The sequence below is a fragment of the Erythrolamprus reginae genome, chromosome 8 (assembly GCF_031021105.1).
Source record: "Erythrolamprus reginae isolate rEryReg1 chromosome 8, rEryReg1.hap1, whole genome shotgun sequence".
Classification (NCBI taxonomy): domain Eukaryota; kingdom Metazoa; phylum Chordata; class Lepidosauria; order Squamata; family Dipsadidae; genus Erythrolamprus; species Erythrolamprus reginae.
Genome location: NC_091957.1, coordinates 29,566,667 through 29,580,523, shown reverse-complemented (window position 1 = coordinate 29,580,523; position 13,857 = coordinate 29,566,667). Strand labels below are relative to the sequence as shown.

Sequence of the window (13,857 nt, the reverse complement as noted above, 5' to 3'; positions counted from 1 at the left end):
AGTATTTTGGACACTGGTTGGTCACTCTGCATATTCGGAATGACTTAAAGAAACGCTGCCCTCGATGTGGTCAGACCAGCTCCACTAATTGGACAGATGCATCTGGGAAGTTTTCTTGAGGGTAAGATAGGTTGGCTGATGCCTTCTTCTCAACCTAATTCTGACATTTTTTGATGGTCTCCCAACCCAGCTTAAATTTTAGCCTGCTTAAACATTTCCAAATCAGTGTGCTGATCTTCTTTTTTTCCTCTGAAATACTTCATTAGTTTTTCAAATTTTAAAAAACAAAAATATCACAATAAATATATGAGCAGTTCTACATCATTGTATTTACATTGACTTCATGTTTGTTAGTACTATGTACATAACTGGTTGGGTATGGCAATATATAAAATAAACCAAGAATGTATATACAGTGATCCCCTGGTTATTGCGTTCCCGACCATTGCGAACAGGCTAATTTGCGATTTTTCAACCCGGAAGTCAAAACACCATCTGCGCATGCGTGCCCTTTTTTCTATGGGCACGCATGCGTAGATGGCGCCGGGCAGATCAGCTGCTGGGCGGCTTCCCTGGGTCTTCCCTCTCTTGCTGGTGGGAGGGCGAAGCCCCCCCCAGCACCCACTCGCCCGCCGATCGCCCGGCCACCCGCCGTTCGCCGCTCGCCCGCCCTTTGCCTGGCCACCCGCCCTTCGCCCGCCCTTCGCCACTCGCCCGCCCTTCGCCCTTCGCCCGGGAAGTTCGCCAGGAGTCAGCGGAGAAGCCACGCGCCTGTTTTAAAACGATCGGAGCCGGCCTGGGGGGGGGCTTTCCAGCAACTCCCGAGCCCCCAACCCGGGCTCGGGGGTTGCTGGAAAGCCCCCCCAGGCCGGCTGCGACGTTTTAAAACAGGTGCGCCGCTTCTCCGCTGACTCCTAAAGCGGGGAAGTTCGCCAGGAGTCAGCGGAGAAGCCTCGCTGCTGCGGCGGAAGTAAAAACACCATCTGCACATGCGCAGATGGTGTTTTTACTTCCGCGCTACTTTGCGAAAACCCGCTCATTGCAGGGGGTCCTGGAACGGAACCCTCGCAATGATCGGGGGATCACTGTACTTAAATGTATTGTAACACTATAGCTTTAAGGGTTAGTGTTGGAGATTGCCACAAGAGGGAGCCAGAAGCATGATTCCCTGTGTCTCTCTTTGCTATTTCTGTTATTTCTTTGTGACTGCTATAGTAAGAACTGTGTGTTCAAATGATGGTTTATGTATTTGTAAGCTAAACTAGGTGATTTGGGGTTTTCAGCCTGCTGTTCTATCCTATTCTATTGTGTAAATTATTTTACAAATCAGCCAATCCCAGCAGCCAAACATTTGGAGCAAGTATTGTTAGCATAGGTGCAAAATTCCAAATATACACATTAACCTTGTAGTATGACCATAGAATAATTGTCCCACATAAATTAGAAAAGTTGTATCCTTCCAAAGGAGCCAATCCCACCTTTGTTCCATTGCATCCTGGGATACCTTGGAGTCCGGCAGGTCCATCCTGACCTGGTAGTCCCTGCATATAAAAAGAATATCAGACATTGATTGGATTATGATGGTTGATGGCTTATTTTTAAAGACAACCATTCAGCCCTCATGACTATGGTACAATTTACTTACAGGAAGCCCTGGTGTTCCAGGAAAACCCGGTAATCCTGGAGGACCCTAAAATGAAAAAAATAATAATCACAGATCGAGTTAGATGTAATATGTTTGTATGCCACTATCAAAAACAACTTTTGGGGACTCAATTTCTACTTTCTGCTTTATACCAGAATTTTTTTTAAAAATCACTTACTCGGATGCCTTTGGGTCCTGCAGGCCCTGGAAATCCACTATCACCCTGCAAGAAGGAGAAGACAAAGGCCATCAATGGCTAGAAATGCAGACCTCCATGCAACACTTTCAACAAAGAAAGACTTGCTCTGCCTATCCCTCACCTGAACATGAGAACATAAGCAGTGTGTTCTGCTGTGTCAGGTCTCTGACCCACTGAGTCCAGCAGTATATTTTCACTGTGGCAACCCAACTACCCAAGGAAGCTCCTGGATATGGGTGGATGTGCCTTCAGGTTAGCTTTTGACTCCTGACAACTGAATGGACAGATCCCTGCAAGTTTCTTGGCAATATTTCAAACATGCTATAGGCCAAGGGTCCTCAAACATGGCAACTTTAAAACTTGTGCACTTCAACTATGGAGAATTCTGGCACTTGAAGTCCAAGTGGCCAACTTTGGCATTTGAAGTCCAAGTGGCCAAGTTTGTGGACCTCTGCACTATACCAAAATAGTAAGTTTATGCACCATTTATAGTTTATATAAATATAAACTATACTTAATAGTTTTTTTAATTGTCCTTCCTTCTCTAGTACCTTAGTATGATCCTTAATTACTTTTAAAATGGGAAATAATTGAATAGTATATTTTTACCTATAAACGCTTTAATCATTTTAACCATTATCTAGAACTGAAGTTTTATAGCAATTAAGAAAATTGAGCTACTTGCCTATTCTGTTATACTGAACCTTGTGGGTTCAGTACAAAACTTTAAAATGCTATTGTGCTCCTCAACAAATAATGCTGTCTATCATTTGTCCTTTTTGTGGCTATTCAAATAATGTGACTTAATCAACTGAAAAAGAGTCCAAGCACCTATTTGAAAACTTATCTTTGTTGGTAAACCACTCCCACCCAGTCACATGACCTTTAAGCCACCCCATATCACATGATTGTCAAACCACTCTCAACTGGTCACATGGCCAGCAAGCCACACCCATAAAATAAGCCTCACCCACAGTGTGGCAGTAAAAACATTGGCAGCCCATCACTGCTTGTGGAGTTGACGTCCACAACTCTTAAAAGTTGCCAAGATTGAACACCTCTGCTGTAGGGCTTCATCGCTGAGGGCTGAAAGAAAGGGACTGGCTCAAGGTCTCCAAGTTGGCTTCATGCCTCAGGATGAGACAAGAACTCACATCTCCCTGTTTCTAGACTGGCACCTTAACCACCACATCAAACTGATTCTCACTGAGTTCAAGACAAACTTGATTCCTGGTGATTGCCTTCAGGAGTTCCTGCAAATTTCTTGGCAAGATTTTTCACAAGTGATTGGTCCCTCTTTCCTTCCTGGGCTGAAACAGAGGAAGTGGCTCAAAACCACCTAGCTAGTTCTGATCCTAAAATGGGACTAGAACTCCCAGATTCTAATCCAGCACCTTCCCCAGTAGATCAGAGGGACTTTTGGTGCTGAAAGACAATGACTGGCTCAAGGTAACTTACCGTAGTTGGCTTTGTGCCTAAAGTGAGACTAGAACACACACTCTCCTAGTTTCTAGTCTGGTGTCTTAATAATTAGATCAGATTGTCTCTTATTTTGTCTGTGAGTCATTCTTGATTCCTAGTAACAATGGGAATAAATCCCTGCAATTTTCAGTCTGCCAGTTTCTTGCCTACTGTCTTAACTACTACACCAGAGGTCTTCAAACTTGGCGATTTTAAGACTTGTGGACTTCAACTCTTTAAGACTTGTGGACTTCAACTCCACAACTCTTATAGTTGCTAAGTTTGGAGACCCCTATACCAAAATGGGCTCTCTAGTCTCCTAACATAAAGTAAAGTAAACATCTGTAAACAGCTCACCCAAGATGGCACACCCCCCCAAAAAAACTGTGACATCCAAAATGTCTCTTTCCAATTACTCACCTTCTCGCCGCGAGACCCAGCTGGTCCTTCCGGGCCAGGGAAGCCAGGCAAACCAGGTTGGCCTTGCAAACCTGGGAAACCTCGATCGCCCTGGGCCCAAGAAAAGAACAACAATGAATGAGCTTGCTCCCTGCGCGGCATGCAGCAGTGGGATGATGTTTTTATAGTTTGTTTTTATTAGCTTATAATTAAAAATACAGAAATACAAAAGCAAATAGTAGGAAACAAAAGGGAGGGAAAGGGGAAGAGAGAAGTGTAGAGAAGAAGGAGGACAAGAAAAAGAGACGTTGACTTCCATCTCCCTTTGGTGCAGTAGAGTAAGATACATCATCCCTTTTTTTACTTTTTCCATAATAACATAAATTAGCCATTTCTATAACAGCAAATCTATCTAATCAGTAAAATCCAACATTAACATTTCATTTTCCCCCCACCCAAAGCACAAAGTCCACAAGCTGTTTCCAAGTAGAAAGAAAATATATCCTTTTCCTTCAATAAAAACAGTTGTTTTAGCCATCTCGGCCAATACTGTCAACTATTGAAGCCATCTGTCCATGGTGGGAATTGAAAATTTTCAAGTGGTCTTGCTGCTGTCAGCATATATAATCAAGGTTCCATTTCCCCCCTCAAGACTTTTTCCATTAAGCCCAAAAGAAAAGTTTCTGGTTTTTTTTTAATATTCACTTTAAGTAGGTTCTGTATTAAAGTAGAGTAGTGGGATTGAACAGCATCATGAAACAGCGTCATGGCTTAACCTATGCAAAGTAACCACCACCTCTGTCAAAGAAGCAAGAATTACAGTGATTGAATAGATATATTAATATAGATATATATTAGAGATAAATTTTCTTCAATAAAAATAAAATAAATACATTTCAGTAAAATGGATTAATACAAGAATCAGGGCTACAATATAAACGGAAAACTTGGACACGGTGGCAAGAATGATTTTTAACTGTTTTAACTGTTTTTAATTGTTGGTTTTAAATTGTTTTAGATTGTTTTTTAAGGGGTTTTAATATTATATTCTATGTTTTACTTTTTTTGGTTGTGAGCCGCCCAGAGTCCCTCGGCAGTTGGACACCATACAAAATAAAATAAAATAAAATAAAATAAAATAAAATAAAATAAAATAAAATAAAATAAAATAAAATAAAATAAAATAAAATAAAATAAAATAAAATAAAATAAAATAAAATAAAATAATAAAATAAATAAAATAAAATATAAAATAATAAAATTAAATTAAAATAAAATAAAATAAAATATAACATCTCCTTTATTAGCAATGTTTTAAAGGTGTAATCTCTAAAGATTTCCCCCTGGTCTTTGCAACACCAGATCAACTGCCATTTAAGAAATAAACCTTTGACAGGATCTTCTCTCTGCTGATTGCTGATGTCCAAATAAACCTTCCCTTCTTTCTCAGGCTCCTCACAATGTTTTTCCTTACCCTGACCACACAAAAGGCTGCAGTTAAGATCATAAATTATCGATTTGTTATTTTATTAAAGTTATTACCAACCACTTATAAATCCTTCTTCTCTTGACTCTGGACTGAGATGCACTGAGTGACAACGGTCCCATGATAATCAAGATATTAAAACTATTCTCAGTCCCCTCATTTATCTTGAGATTCTTTTCTTGGCTTACTAGCATTCAAAGTTCAGCAAAATTTAAGTGGTAATGCAGTGGCCTGAATTTTTATTTCCTTGGAAAGCTGCAATTCAGACCTCGCTCCAATTCAGCAGGAACACTGTAAAAGTTCTGCAATACACAGGTAGTTCTCGACTTATGACCACAATTGAGCCCAACATTTCTGTTGCTAAGAGAGAAATTTGTTGAGTTTTGCCCCATTTTACAACCTTTCTTGCCACAGTTTTTAGCAACGTGGTTGTTAAGTGAATCTGGCTTCCCTGTTGACTTTGCTTGTCAGAAGGTCACAAAAGGGGATCGCATGACCCTGGGAACACGGCAACTGTCATAAATAGGAGTCAGTTGCCAAGCATCTGAAATTTGATCATGTGACCATGGGGATGCTGCAATGGTTGTTAAGTGTGAAAAATGGTAATAAGTCACTCTTTTCAGAATCGTAACTTTGAACAGTCACTAAACAAATGGTTGTAAGTCAAGGATATCTGTATTATCCTACAGTCAATCAGATGGATGGATGGATAGAAGATAGATAGATAGATAGATAGATAGATAGATAGATAGATAGATAGATAGATAGATAGAAGATAGATGATAGATATTTGTATTCCAGGCAACTACTAGGGACTCAGATAGATTATGCACAAGGGATCTCCCCAAGCTCCTTCTGGAACCTTTCCAGATCCATTAGATGTCTGGGGTGGAACCACGTAATCAGTTCCACCTCCTTGCGATGAAGGAGTGGTGCTTTAAAGTCTAACCTCAGCAGGAAATGATCTGACCATGACAAGGGAGAAACGACTATTCCCTTAATCAATCTCAGATCATCTCTCCACTGCTCCGACAGAAACACTAGGTCAAGCATGTGATCCCCCTTATGAGTCGGACCCTGAACTTCTTGGGTCAGGTCCACAGTTGTCATGGAAGCCGTGAACTCCTGAGCTGCATCAGAGGATTTGCCGAGCGATGGCAAGTTAAAGTCCTCCAGCACCATGAGCCAATCTGGCTACTACCTCTAGCAGTGCAGGCAGGGCCATTGTAACGCAGCTGGGAGGCAGGTACATCAGCAATAGACCCAACTGAACCCCTGAGTCCAACTTCAGGAGGAGAGACTCACACCCAACAATCTCCTTGGATCCTGCGAGGAAGAAGACTCTTGCATGCTATGATAGATAGATAGATAGATAGATAGATAGATAGATGGATGGATGGATGGATGGATGGATGGATGGATGGATGGTTGGTTGGATGGTAGATAAGATAGGTAAGGATGGTAGATAAGATAGGTGGGTGGGTGGGTGGATGGGTAGATGGATGACAGACAGACAGACAGACAGACAGATGATTGATAGAATTCTTTATTGACCAAATGTGATTGGACAAGGAAGTTATCTCCACTGCGTAAGGTCTCAGTGTACAAAGAAAAACAAGTGATCTTGGTCTGATTCAGTGCCATTTCTCCAGGTTGACTTGGCTCAGCCTGGTCTTCTAGGGCTCTCAATGGAACATTCATTGCTGCTGCAGTCAAGTCCATCCATCTCAGCCCAACTCTTTTGGGGGAAACAATGTCCTTGCAGAAGTTCAAAAGGTTCTGTTTTTCCGCTAAACCTTCATGCCAAGACAGCTGAGCTGGGGGTGGGCTGGCAGGTTTTCCAGAAGGTAATCTCTCCAAACCAGAAACAGATTGTGTCTTTTGGAAGCAGCCCAGCCCCCAAACCAAAGTGTTTCCTCCTGGAATGTTTGATTTTTGTACTGTCCTAATGGACTGGCTTGGTTCCCTTCTTCAGCCTTCTTTGCATGAGGCTTGCGGTTGTCTTTGGCTGTCTGTCTTTCCCATTTCTGAAAAAGCCCCTGGGACGTCCCTTTGGCAGGTTAAATGAAAACATGTGCAGCTCTGAAGATGGACTGTGAAAAATAGGACATTCTCTCACTCTTTCCTTCTCTCCCACACACCCACATATAACTGTGCCTTGGTCATCTAACCACTGAAAAAATAACTTATTCCCACTTAAAATAATCTGAACGTTTTATTCACCAGAAGGAATTGTGAGAGTAAGTTCTCTTTCATTAGCTTGATCGAGAATTGCTGGGGAGGGGGGGGATGGACAACAATGAAGCATTTGTTATACAGTGATCCCTCGAGTTTCGCGATCTCGATCTTCGCGAAACGCTATATCACGATTTTTCAGAAAATATTAATTAAAAAATACTCCACTCTACTCTCTCTCTCTTTCTTCCTCTCTCTCACTCTCTTCCTTCCTTTCTCATCTCTTTCTTTCTTTCCTTCTCTCTCTTTCTCTATCTCTCCCCCTCTTGCTCTCCCTCTTTTTCTCACTTTCCCTCTCTCGTGCACCGAGCGGCGGGCAGGCGGGCGGCGGACAAGCGGCAGGCGGACAAGCAGCGGGCGGGCGGGCAGGCAGGCGGCAGACAAGCGGCGGGCGGACAAGCGGCGGACAAGTGGCGGGCAGACAAGCGGCGGGCAGGCAGGCAGGCAGGCGACGGACAAGCGGCGGGCGGACAAGCGGCGGGCGGACAAGTGGCGGACAAGTGGCGGGCGGACAAGCGGTGGGCAGGCAGGCGGCGGACAAGCGGCGGGCGGACAAGCGGCGGGCAGACAAGCGGCGGGCGGACAAGCGGCGGGCGCGGCAGCAGCAAGGAGCCGAAGATCGGGGTTTCCCCTTTGCGTGGGCGGCGGGGAAACCCCGATGCTGCCGAGCAGATCAGCTGAAGGAACCTTCCCTGGGTCTTCCCAGGTGCGGAAGTAAAAACACCATCTGCGCATGCGCGGCCATGGAAAAAAGGGTGCACATGCGCAGATGGTGTTTTTACTTCCGCACCACTATATTGTGAAAAATCGAGTATCGCGAGGGGTCTTGGAACGTAACCCTCGCGATACTCGAGGGATCACTGTATTCCAGTGATGGCAAACCTATGGCACATGTGTCACAGGTAGCATGCGGAGCCACATCTGCCATCACGCAAACTGTTGCCTTAGCTCAGCTCCAACAAGCATGTGCACGCCGGCCAGCTTCAGTTCGTACGGAGGCACTGAGAGGACTTTTTCAGTTTTCAGAAGGCCTCTGTGGAGATGGAGAGGGCGTTTTTGCCCTCCCCAGGCTCCAGGGAAGCCTGTGGAGACTGGGGAGGGCTAAAAATTAGCCTACCAGGCCCACCAGAAGTTGGGAAATGGGGCATTTCCAGCATAGAAACATAGAAGATTGACGGCAGAAAAAGACCTCCTGGTCCATCTAGTCTGCCCTTATACTATTTCCTGTATTTTATCTTAGAATGGATCTATGTTTATCCCAATTATGTTTAAATTCAGTGATTGTGGATTGACCAACCACATCTGCTGGAAGTTTGTTCCAGGCATCTATGACTCTTTTCGTAAAATAATATTTTCTCACATTGCTTCTGATCTTTCCCGCAACAAACCTCAGATTATGTCTCCAACGGGGCGAGGGAAGCCATTTTCGCCCTCCCCAGGCATTGAATTATGGGTGTGGGCACTCACACATGCACGATAACATACACACATGCACTTTTGGTACTCAAGGAAAAAAAAGATTTGCCATCACTTTTATATTCTATTTGCATCACACACTGACCAATGTGGATAGCAGCACAGTTGTTTCCTATGGATAGAGGGTCTGTTTTCAGTGAAACACACCAGAAGCAAGATCAAAACCTATTTCCATTTAACTGTACCATCTAAAAGGTGCAGGGGAGAGTCCAAGAATCAGAAAGGTTCTGTCAATTTCTCATACTATGAATTAGCATCTACAAGAATTTTTAACTATTGATTTGGACAGTCTTTTTTCTGGAGTATAGCATAGGCTGAGAACATTGCCTGGATTCATACACATCAATGCTAGAAAGACAAGTTTTTTCTCAATCTTTGTTCAGAGAAAGAGGACACGGCTGTTATAACTATCCAGAAAGTAAAGTTACAAGGCACATAACTCTCACGGGGAATGTTCGTGGGAGAAGTTGGTATTACTATTGTGTCGCAGAAAGCCAGTGGAAGAGAACAAGCAGTGCCAATGGTCAGTAGATCATCAACTGGCATTGTGGTGAAGGTTAGAGATGAGCATCCTCATTCCATTACCCTCCAAGTATGAAGTGTGCACTGTAATACGCTACCTGAATGCTAAGGGCAGAAACTCTGCTGCGATGGGTGCTCAAGATGCTGACTGAAGTGCACAAAATTGACAAAGTCAGTGCCGTCCAAGAATTTCTTGACCCTTTCAAGATTGAAGGCGAGGCTTTTCTCAACTGTATAGTGACAGGAAGTGAAGTGAAACTTGGGCATATCACCATACCTCAGAGAGCAAATGTCAATCAGTGCAGTGGTGTGCTACCCATTCTCCTTCAGGCAAAATTTCCACACTTAGCACTCGTCAAGAAAAATCTTGGGCACCCATCACGCACATTCCCTGTGAGAGCTACGTGCCTTGGAACCTTACTTTCCAGATAACCCTCGTATTAACATATGGTGCTGATACAGTGGCCAGGACATCAAAACGCTATTGCAGAGTGATGCTTTGGCTTGTCAAGATACCAGCTGTTATAGGACACACTTGCACACTTCCAAAGGTGCACCATGGGAGGGTGAGCTGGCTTCACACTGGAGAAAATGATGAGGGGCTTTGCCTGCAGTGTTACCCAAGGCCCCCTCTCTTCCTAGAGCTGCCTAGCAAGTGGGTGCCACAATCGGGAAGGTTCAGAGCTCTCAGGAATCTGACTGCCTGCACAGAGCACCAGCTCATCTCTCCAACAAAGTAGTACCTATTTATCTACTTGCACAGAACATGCTTTTTAAGGGAACAAAAGCTGAGGCCAGTGACAGGAGCCCACCCTGTAATGCTGTGAAAGGGTTCAAACCATCATTCCAGTGTTGTTGTTGTTGTTGTTGTTATTATTATTATTATTATTTATTAGATTTGTATGCCGCCCCTCTCCGTAGACTTGGGGCGGCTCACAACAACAATAAAAAAATATACAACAAATCTAATAATTTAAAAGTCACTTTAAAAACCCTTATTAAAAAGCAAAAACATACACACAAGCTAAGTAGGGTCAGATCTGGTTAATATCTGGATGGATATGAAGATTGTAGGCTAGAATGAGAATTCAAAGGAAGCATCATAGCAAATGACCATGACAAACTACCAGCCATGTTGCTGCAAAGATAATAATAATAATAATAATAATGATGATGATGATGATGATGATGATGATGATGATGATGATGATACAGAAATCCGGATATTTTTGTAAACTCACCAGAATCTAGCTACACTTCAAAGAGATTTTTATTTCTGTAAAACAAGTGTTGTAAGATTTTGGGAGGAGTTAATTCACCTCTGCAATTTAGGTTGAGGACCAGATGTGATTCATTGCCTGGATCCCTCTGAACTAACCCAAATCAAATGCAACCCATTTCTGACCAAGTATAATAGTCAATGTGAAAAAAATAATCACATGTTCATTATTGGCAACTAGGCAGTGAACCAAACCTTTCAAATTCAAGACATTTTAAGTCTAAAGCAGCTTTTCCCCCCTTGACCTTAAGAGGAAACATTAGGATGCTGTTCAGATTGTACTAGAGATGTTCTTCTGAGTTTTGGTCACATTGTTCTAGCAGTTCAGGGAGTTGATCGGAGTTCAAGATGGGACACTGCAAAATTGCTTCTCACTCAAAATTTATTCATAGGACTTCCTAATCCTTGCATGGAATAGAGAGCTATTGAGGACACCAGAAATGGCTATAGGTGGTCCAAGGTCTATGTGGATTAAAATGCAACATCTCACACATGGGAAGACATTGGAGAAAGTGCCTGGAATCTTCATAAGAATTCACCTTCCCAATTCATGTTGGCTGTTCAAATCTCCCAACTCCCTGCTTTAGACTTACAAAGACAAAAGCGTAAAAAGGCAGTGGGTATAATTCTCAATATTCTGCTTTTAAGTGACTGACACCTTAAAAAGAAAACCCCAACATTTGCCCTGTTACTTTCACAGAAAGTTCAAACAAGTCCAAACCTAAACCTGAAAGCTTGGATGAGACTGTTTTATTTATTTATTTAAAGGATAAGGAATCCAAACACATAAATATACTCGATTTGGAAACTGTTACAAGTTTGAACAGCACAGAAGGGGAAATTATAATTCTGGCCTATTTCCAGAGATCTGAATCAAGGGCTATAATTGCTGCTCCCTCCAACAATCAGCTGAGCTTTTTTTCAGCCCTAAGGAGGTGCTAATAGTGATGCGATTTTCTGTGCTTTGCTAGTGAAGTGATCGTCCCTTTGCCTGCTTTTCTCATTGTTTCTCACTCTGAAGAGAAAGGGAAGTGAAGTGTTTTAGAAACTGTTTTTTATCCCCAACCAGGGAATAAAAAACAAGGACGTGGGCTCAAGCCAGCAAACTAATGTGCTAAAGATGACCAGCTTAAGGACTAGCCAGATGAATACCTGGTAGGCAGATTACTTTTTCCCTACTTTCCTCCCCCAAAACTAAGGCGCGTCTTATACTCCGGTGTGTTTTATAGTCTGAAAAATTCAGTATATTCTCTGCAGACAGCTGGTAATCTGCATCTTTTAGGTGGGTGGTTGAAGCACTTGGAAGTTTATCTGTGTCCTCCTTTCAATGGTGCGGGAGTAGAAATGGATTTCCAGATAAACATTCCAGACTATAGGAATCAGGAGCACTACTCAGGTGACCCCGAGGACCCAAATAAACCTCCGAGTCCTTCAGCTGATGAGAAGCAAAACATCTTCAAGGAGAAAAAAGGGGAAGAGCTTTCTCTGTGGCAGCTCCAACCCTTTGGAATCAACTCCTTCCAGAGTGAAAAAACACCTTTGGGACAATTCCTGCGCTTCGGCTAACAATTAAGGTTAAACAAAATTGTAAAATTGGGCGTGATTCATTTAACCTTGCTTGGCAATGGAAATTATGGTCCCTTTCAGTTTTAAATTTCTTCTTTTATCTTCAAGAACAGCCAAACACTCACCAGCTTCTATATTTTTTCCCTTCTCCAGCTCTGCATTTCGATCTTCCTACCCAGGTGACTCTTGATCTTTTCAGTTCTCTCATTTCATTTATGGCCACTGAAGCTAAGCACCACAGCTGGTCGCCTTTCACAGCCACTGACCAAGAGGTTAATGCTGGCTCCCTGGGGGATTTGCCACCCCTCAGTCCACTAATGGTATCTTTCATTCTCCCCGCCCCTCCAGGGTGTTTGTTTGTTTGTTTGTTTGTTTGTTTATTTATGTATTTATTTATGTATTTATTTATTTATTAATAGAGTTGAAAGGGACCGTTAGGTCATCGAGTTCAACCCCCTGCCTGAGCAGGAAACCCTACAGCACCCCAGCCAAATGGAAGTCCAATCTCCTCTTGAAGGTGTCCAGAGTTGGGGAGTTCACCACCTCCCCTGGCAGGCAGTTCCATTGGTTGATCGCTCTGACCGTCAGGAAGTTCTTCCTTATTTCCAGGTTGAATCTCTCCTTGGTCAGCTTCCAACCATTGTTCCTCGTCCGGCCCTCTGGTGCCCTAGGGAATAAAGAGACCCCCTCCTCACCGTGGCAACCCCTCAAGTATCTGTAAACTGCTATCATGTCCCCTCTAGACCTTCTTTTTTCTAGGCTGTCCCAGTTCTCTCAATCTCTCTTCGTAAGTCTTGGTTTCGAGTCCCCTAATCATTTTGGTTGCTCTTTTTTGCACCTTCTCCAGAGTTTCGATGTCTTTTTTGTAGTGAGGTGACCAGAATTGGATGCAGTACTCCAGGTGGGGTCTGACCAGGGCATAGTAGAGTGGTATTAGTACTTCCCTGGTCTTGGAGCGTATTCCTCTGTTGATGCAGCTTAGGATTGAGTTGGCTTTTTTGGCTGCTGCTGCACATTGCTGACTCATGTTTAGTTGATTGTCCACCAAGACTCCAAGATCTCTTTCGCAGTCACTACTGCTGAGTGGGGTATCTCCCAGGCTGTATGTATGTCTAGGGTTCTTTTTGCCGAGGTGGAGGACTCTGCATTTGTCGGTGTTGAACCTCATTTTGTTGGTATGGGCTCACTGTGATAGTCTGTCTAGGTCTTCTTGTACTCTGAGCCTGTCCTCAAGGGTGTTGGCTACCCCCGCCAGCTTGGTGTCATCTGCAAATTTTATTAGTTCCCCTTTTATTCCCTCGTCCAGGTCGTTGATGAAGATGTTAAAGAGTACAGGACCCAGGACAGAGCCCTGTGGTACTCCACTGTCTACTTTTTTCCATGTGGATTTGGTGCCGTTGAGGACAACTCGTTGGGTGCGGTTGGTCAGCCAACTGTTTATCCATCTACATGTGTAGTAATCTACTCCATTTTTTTCTAGTTTGTGGATTAGGAGATTGTGGTCGACTTTATCGAAAGCCTTACTGAAGTCCAAGTATATGAGGTCCACTGAGTTGCGTTGGTCAACTGACTTGGTTATGGTGTTGAAA

The 13,857-nt window shown here is 43.3% G+C and overlaps 1 protein-coding gene across 1 annotated transcript in view; it reads right to left on the bottom strand.

Moving 5' to 3' along the window:
• Positions 1-13,857, bottom strand: part of COL4A5 (collagen type IV alpha 5 chain) — a 174,568-nt gene that overhangs the window by 89,167 nt on the left and 71,544 nt on the right. The window contains exons 3-6 of the mRNA XM_070759748.1: positions 3,726-3,815; positions 1,824-1,868; positions 1,646-1,690; positions 1,479-1,541 (exon numbers count right to left, since the gene is read on the bottom strand). Of these exons, the coding sequence (XP_070615849.1) occupies positions 1,479-1,541; positions 1,646-1,690; positions 1,824-1,868; positions 3,726-3,815 (243 nt within the window). The remainder of the gene's footprint in view (positions 1-1,478; positions 1,542-1,645; positions 1,691-1,823; positions 1,869-3,725; positions 3,816-13,857) is intronic.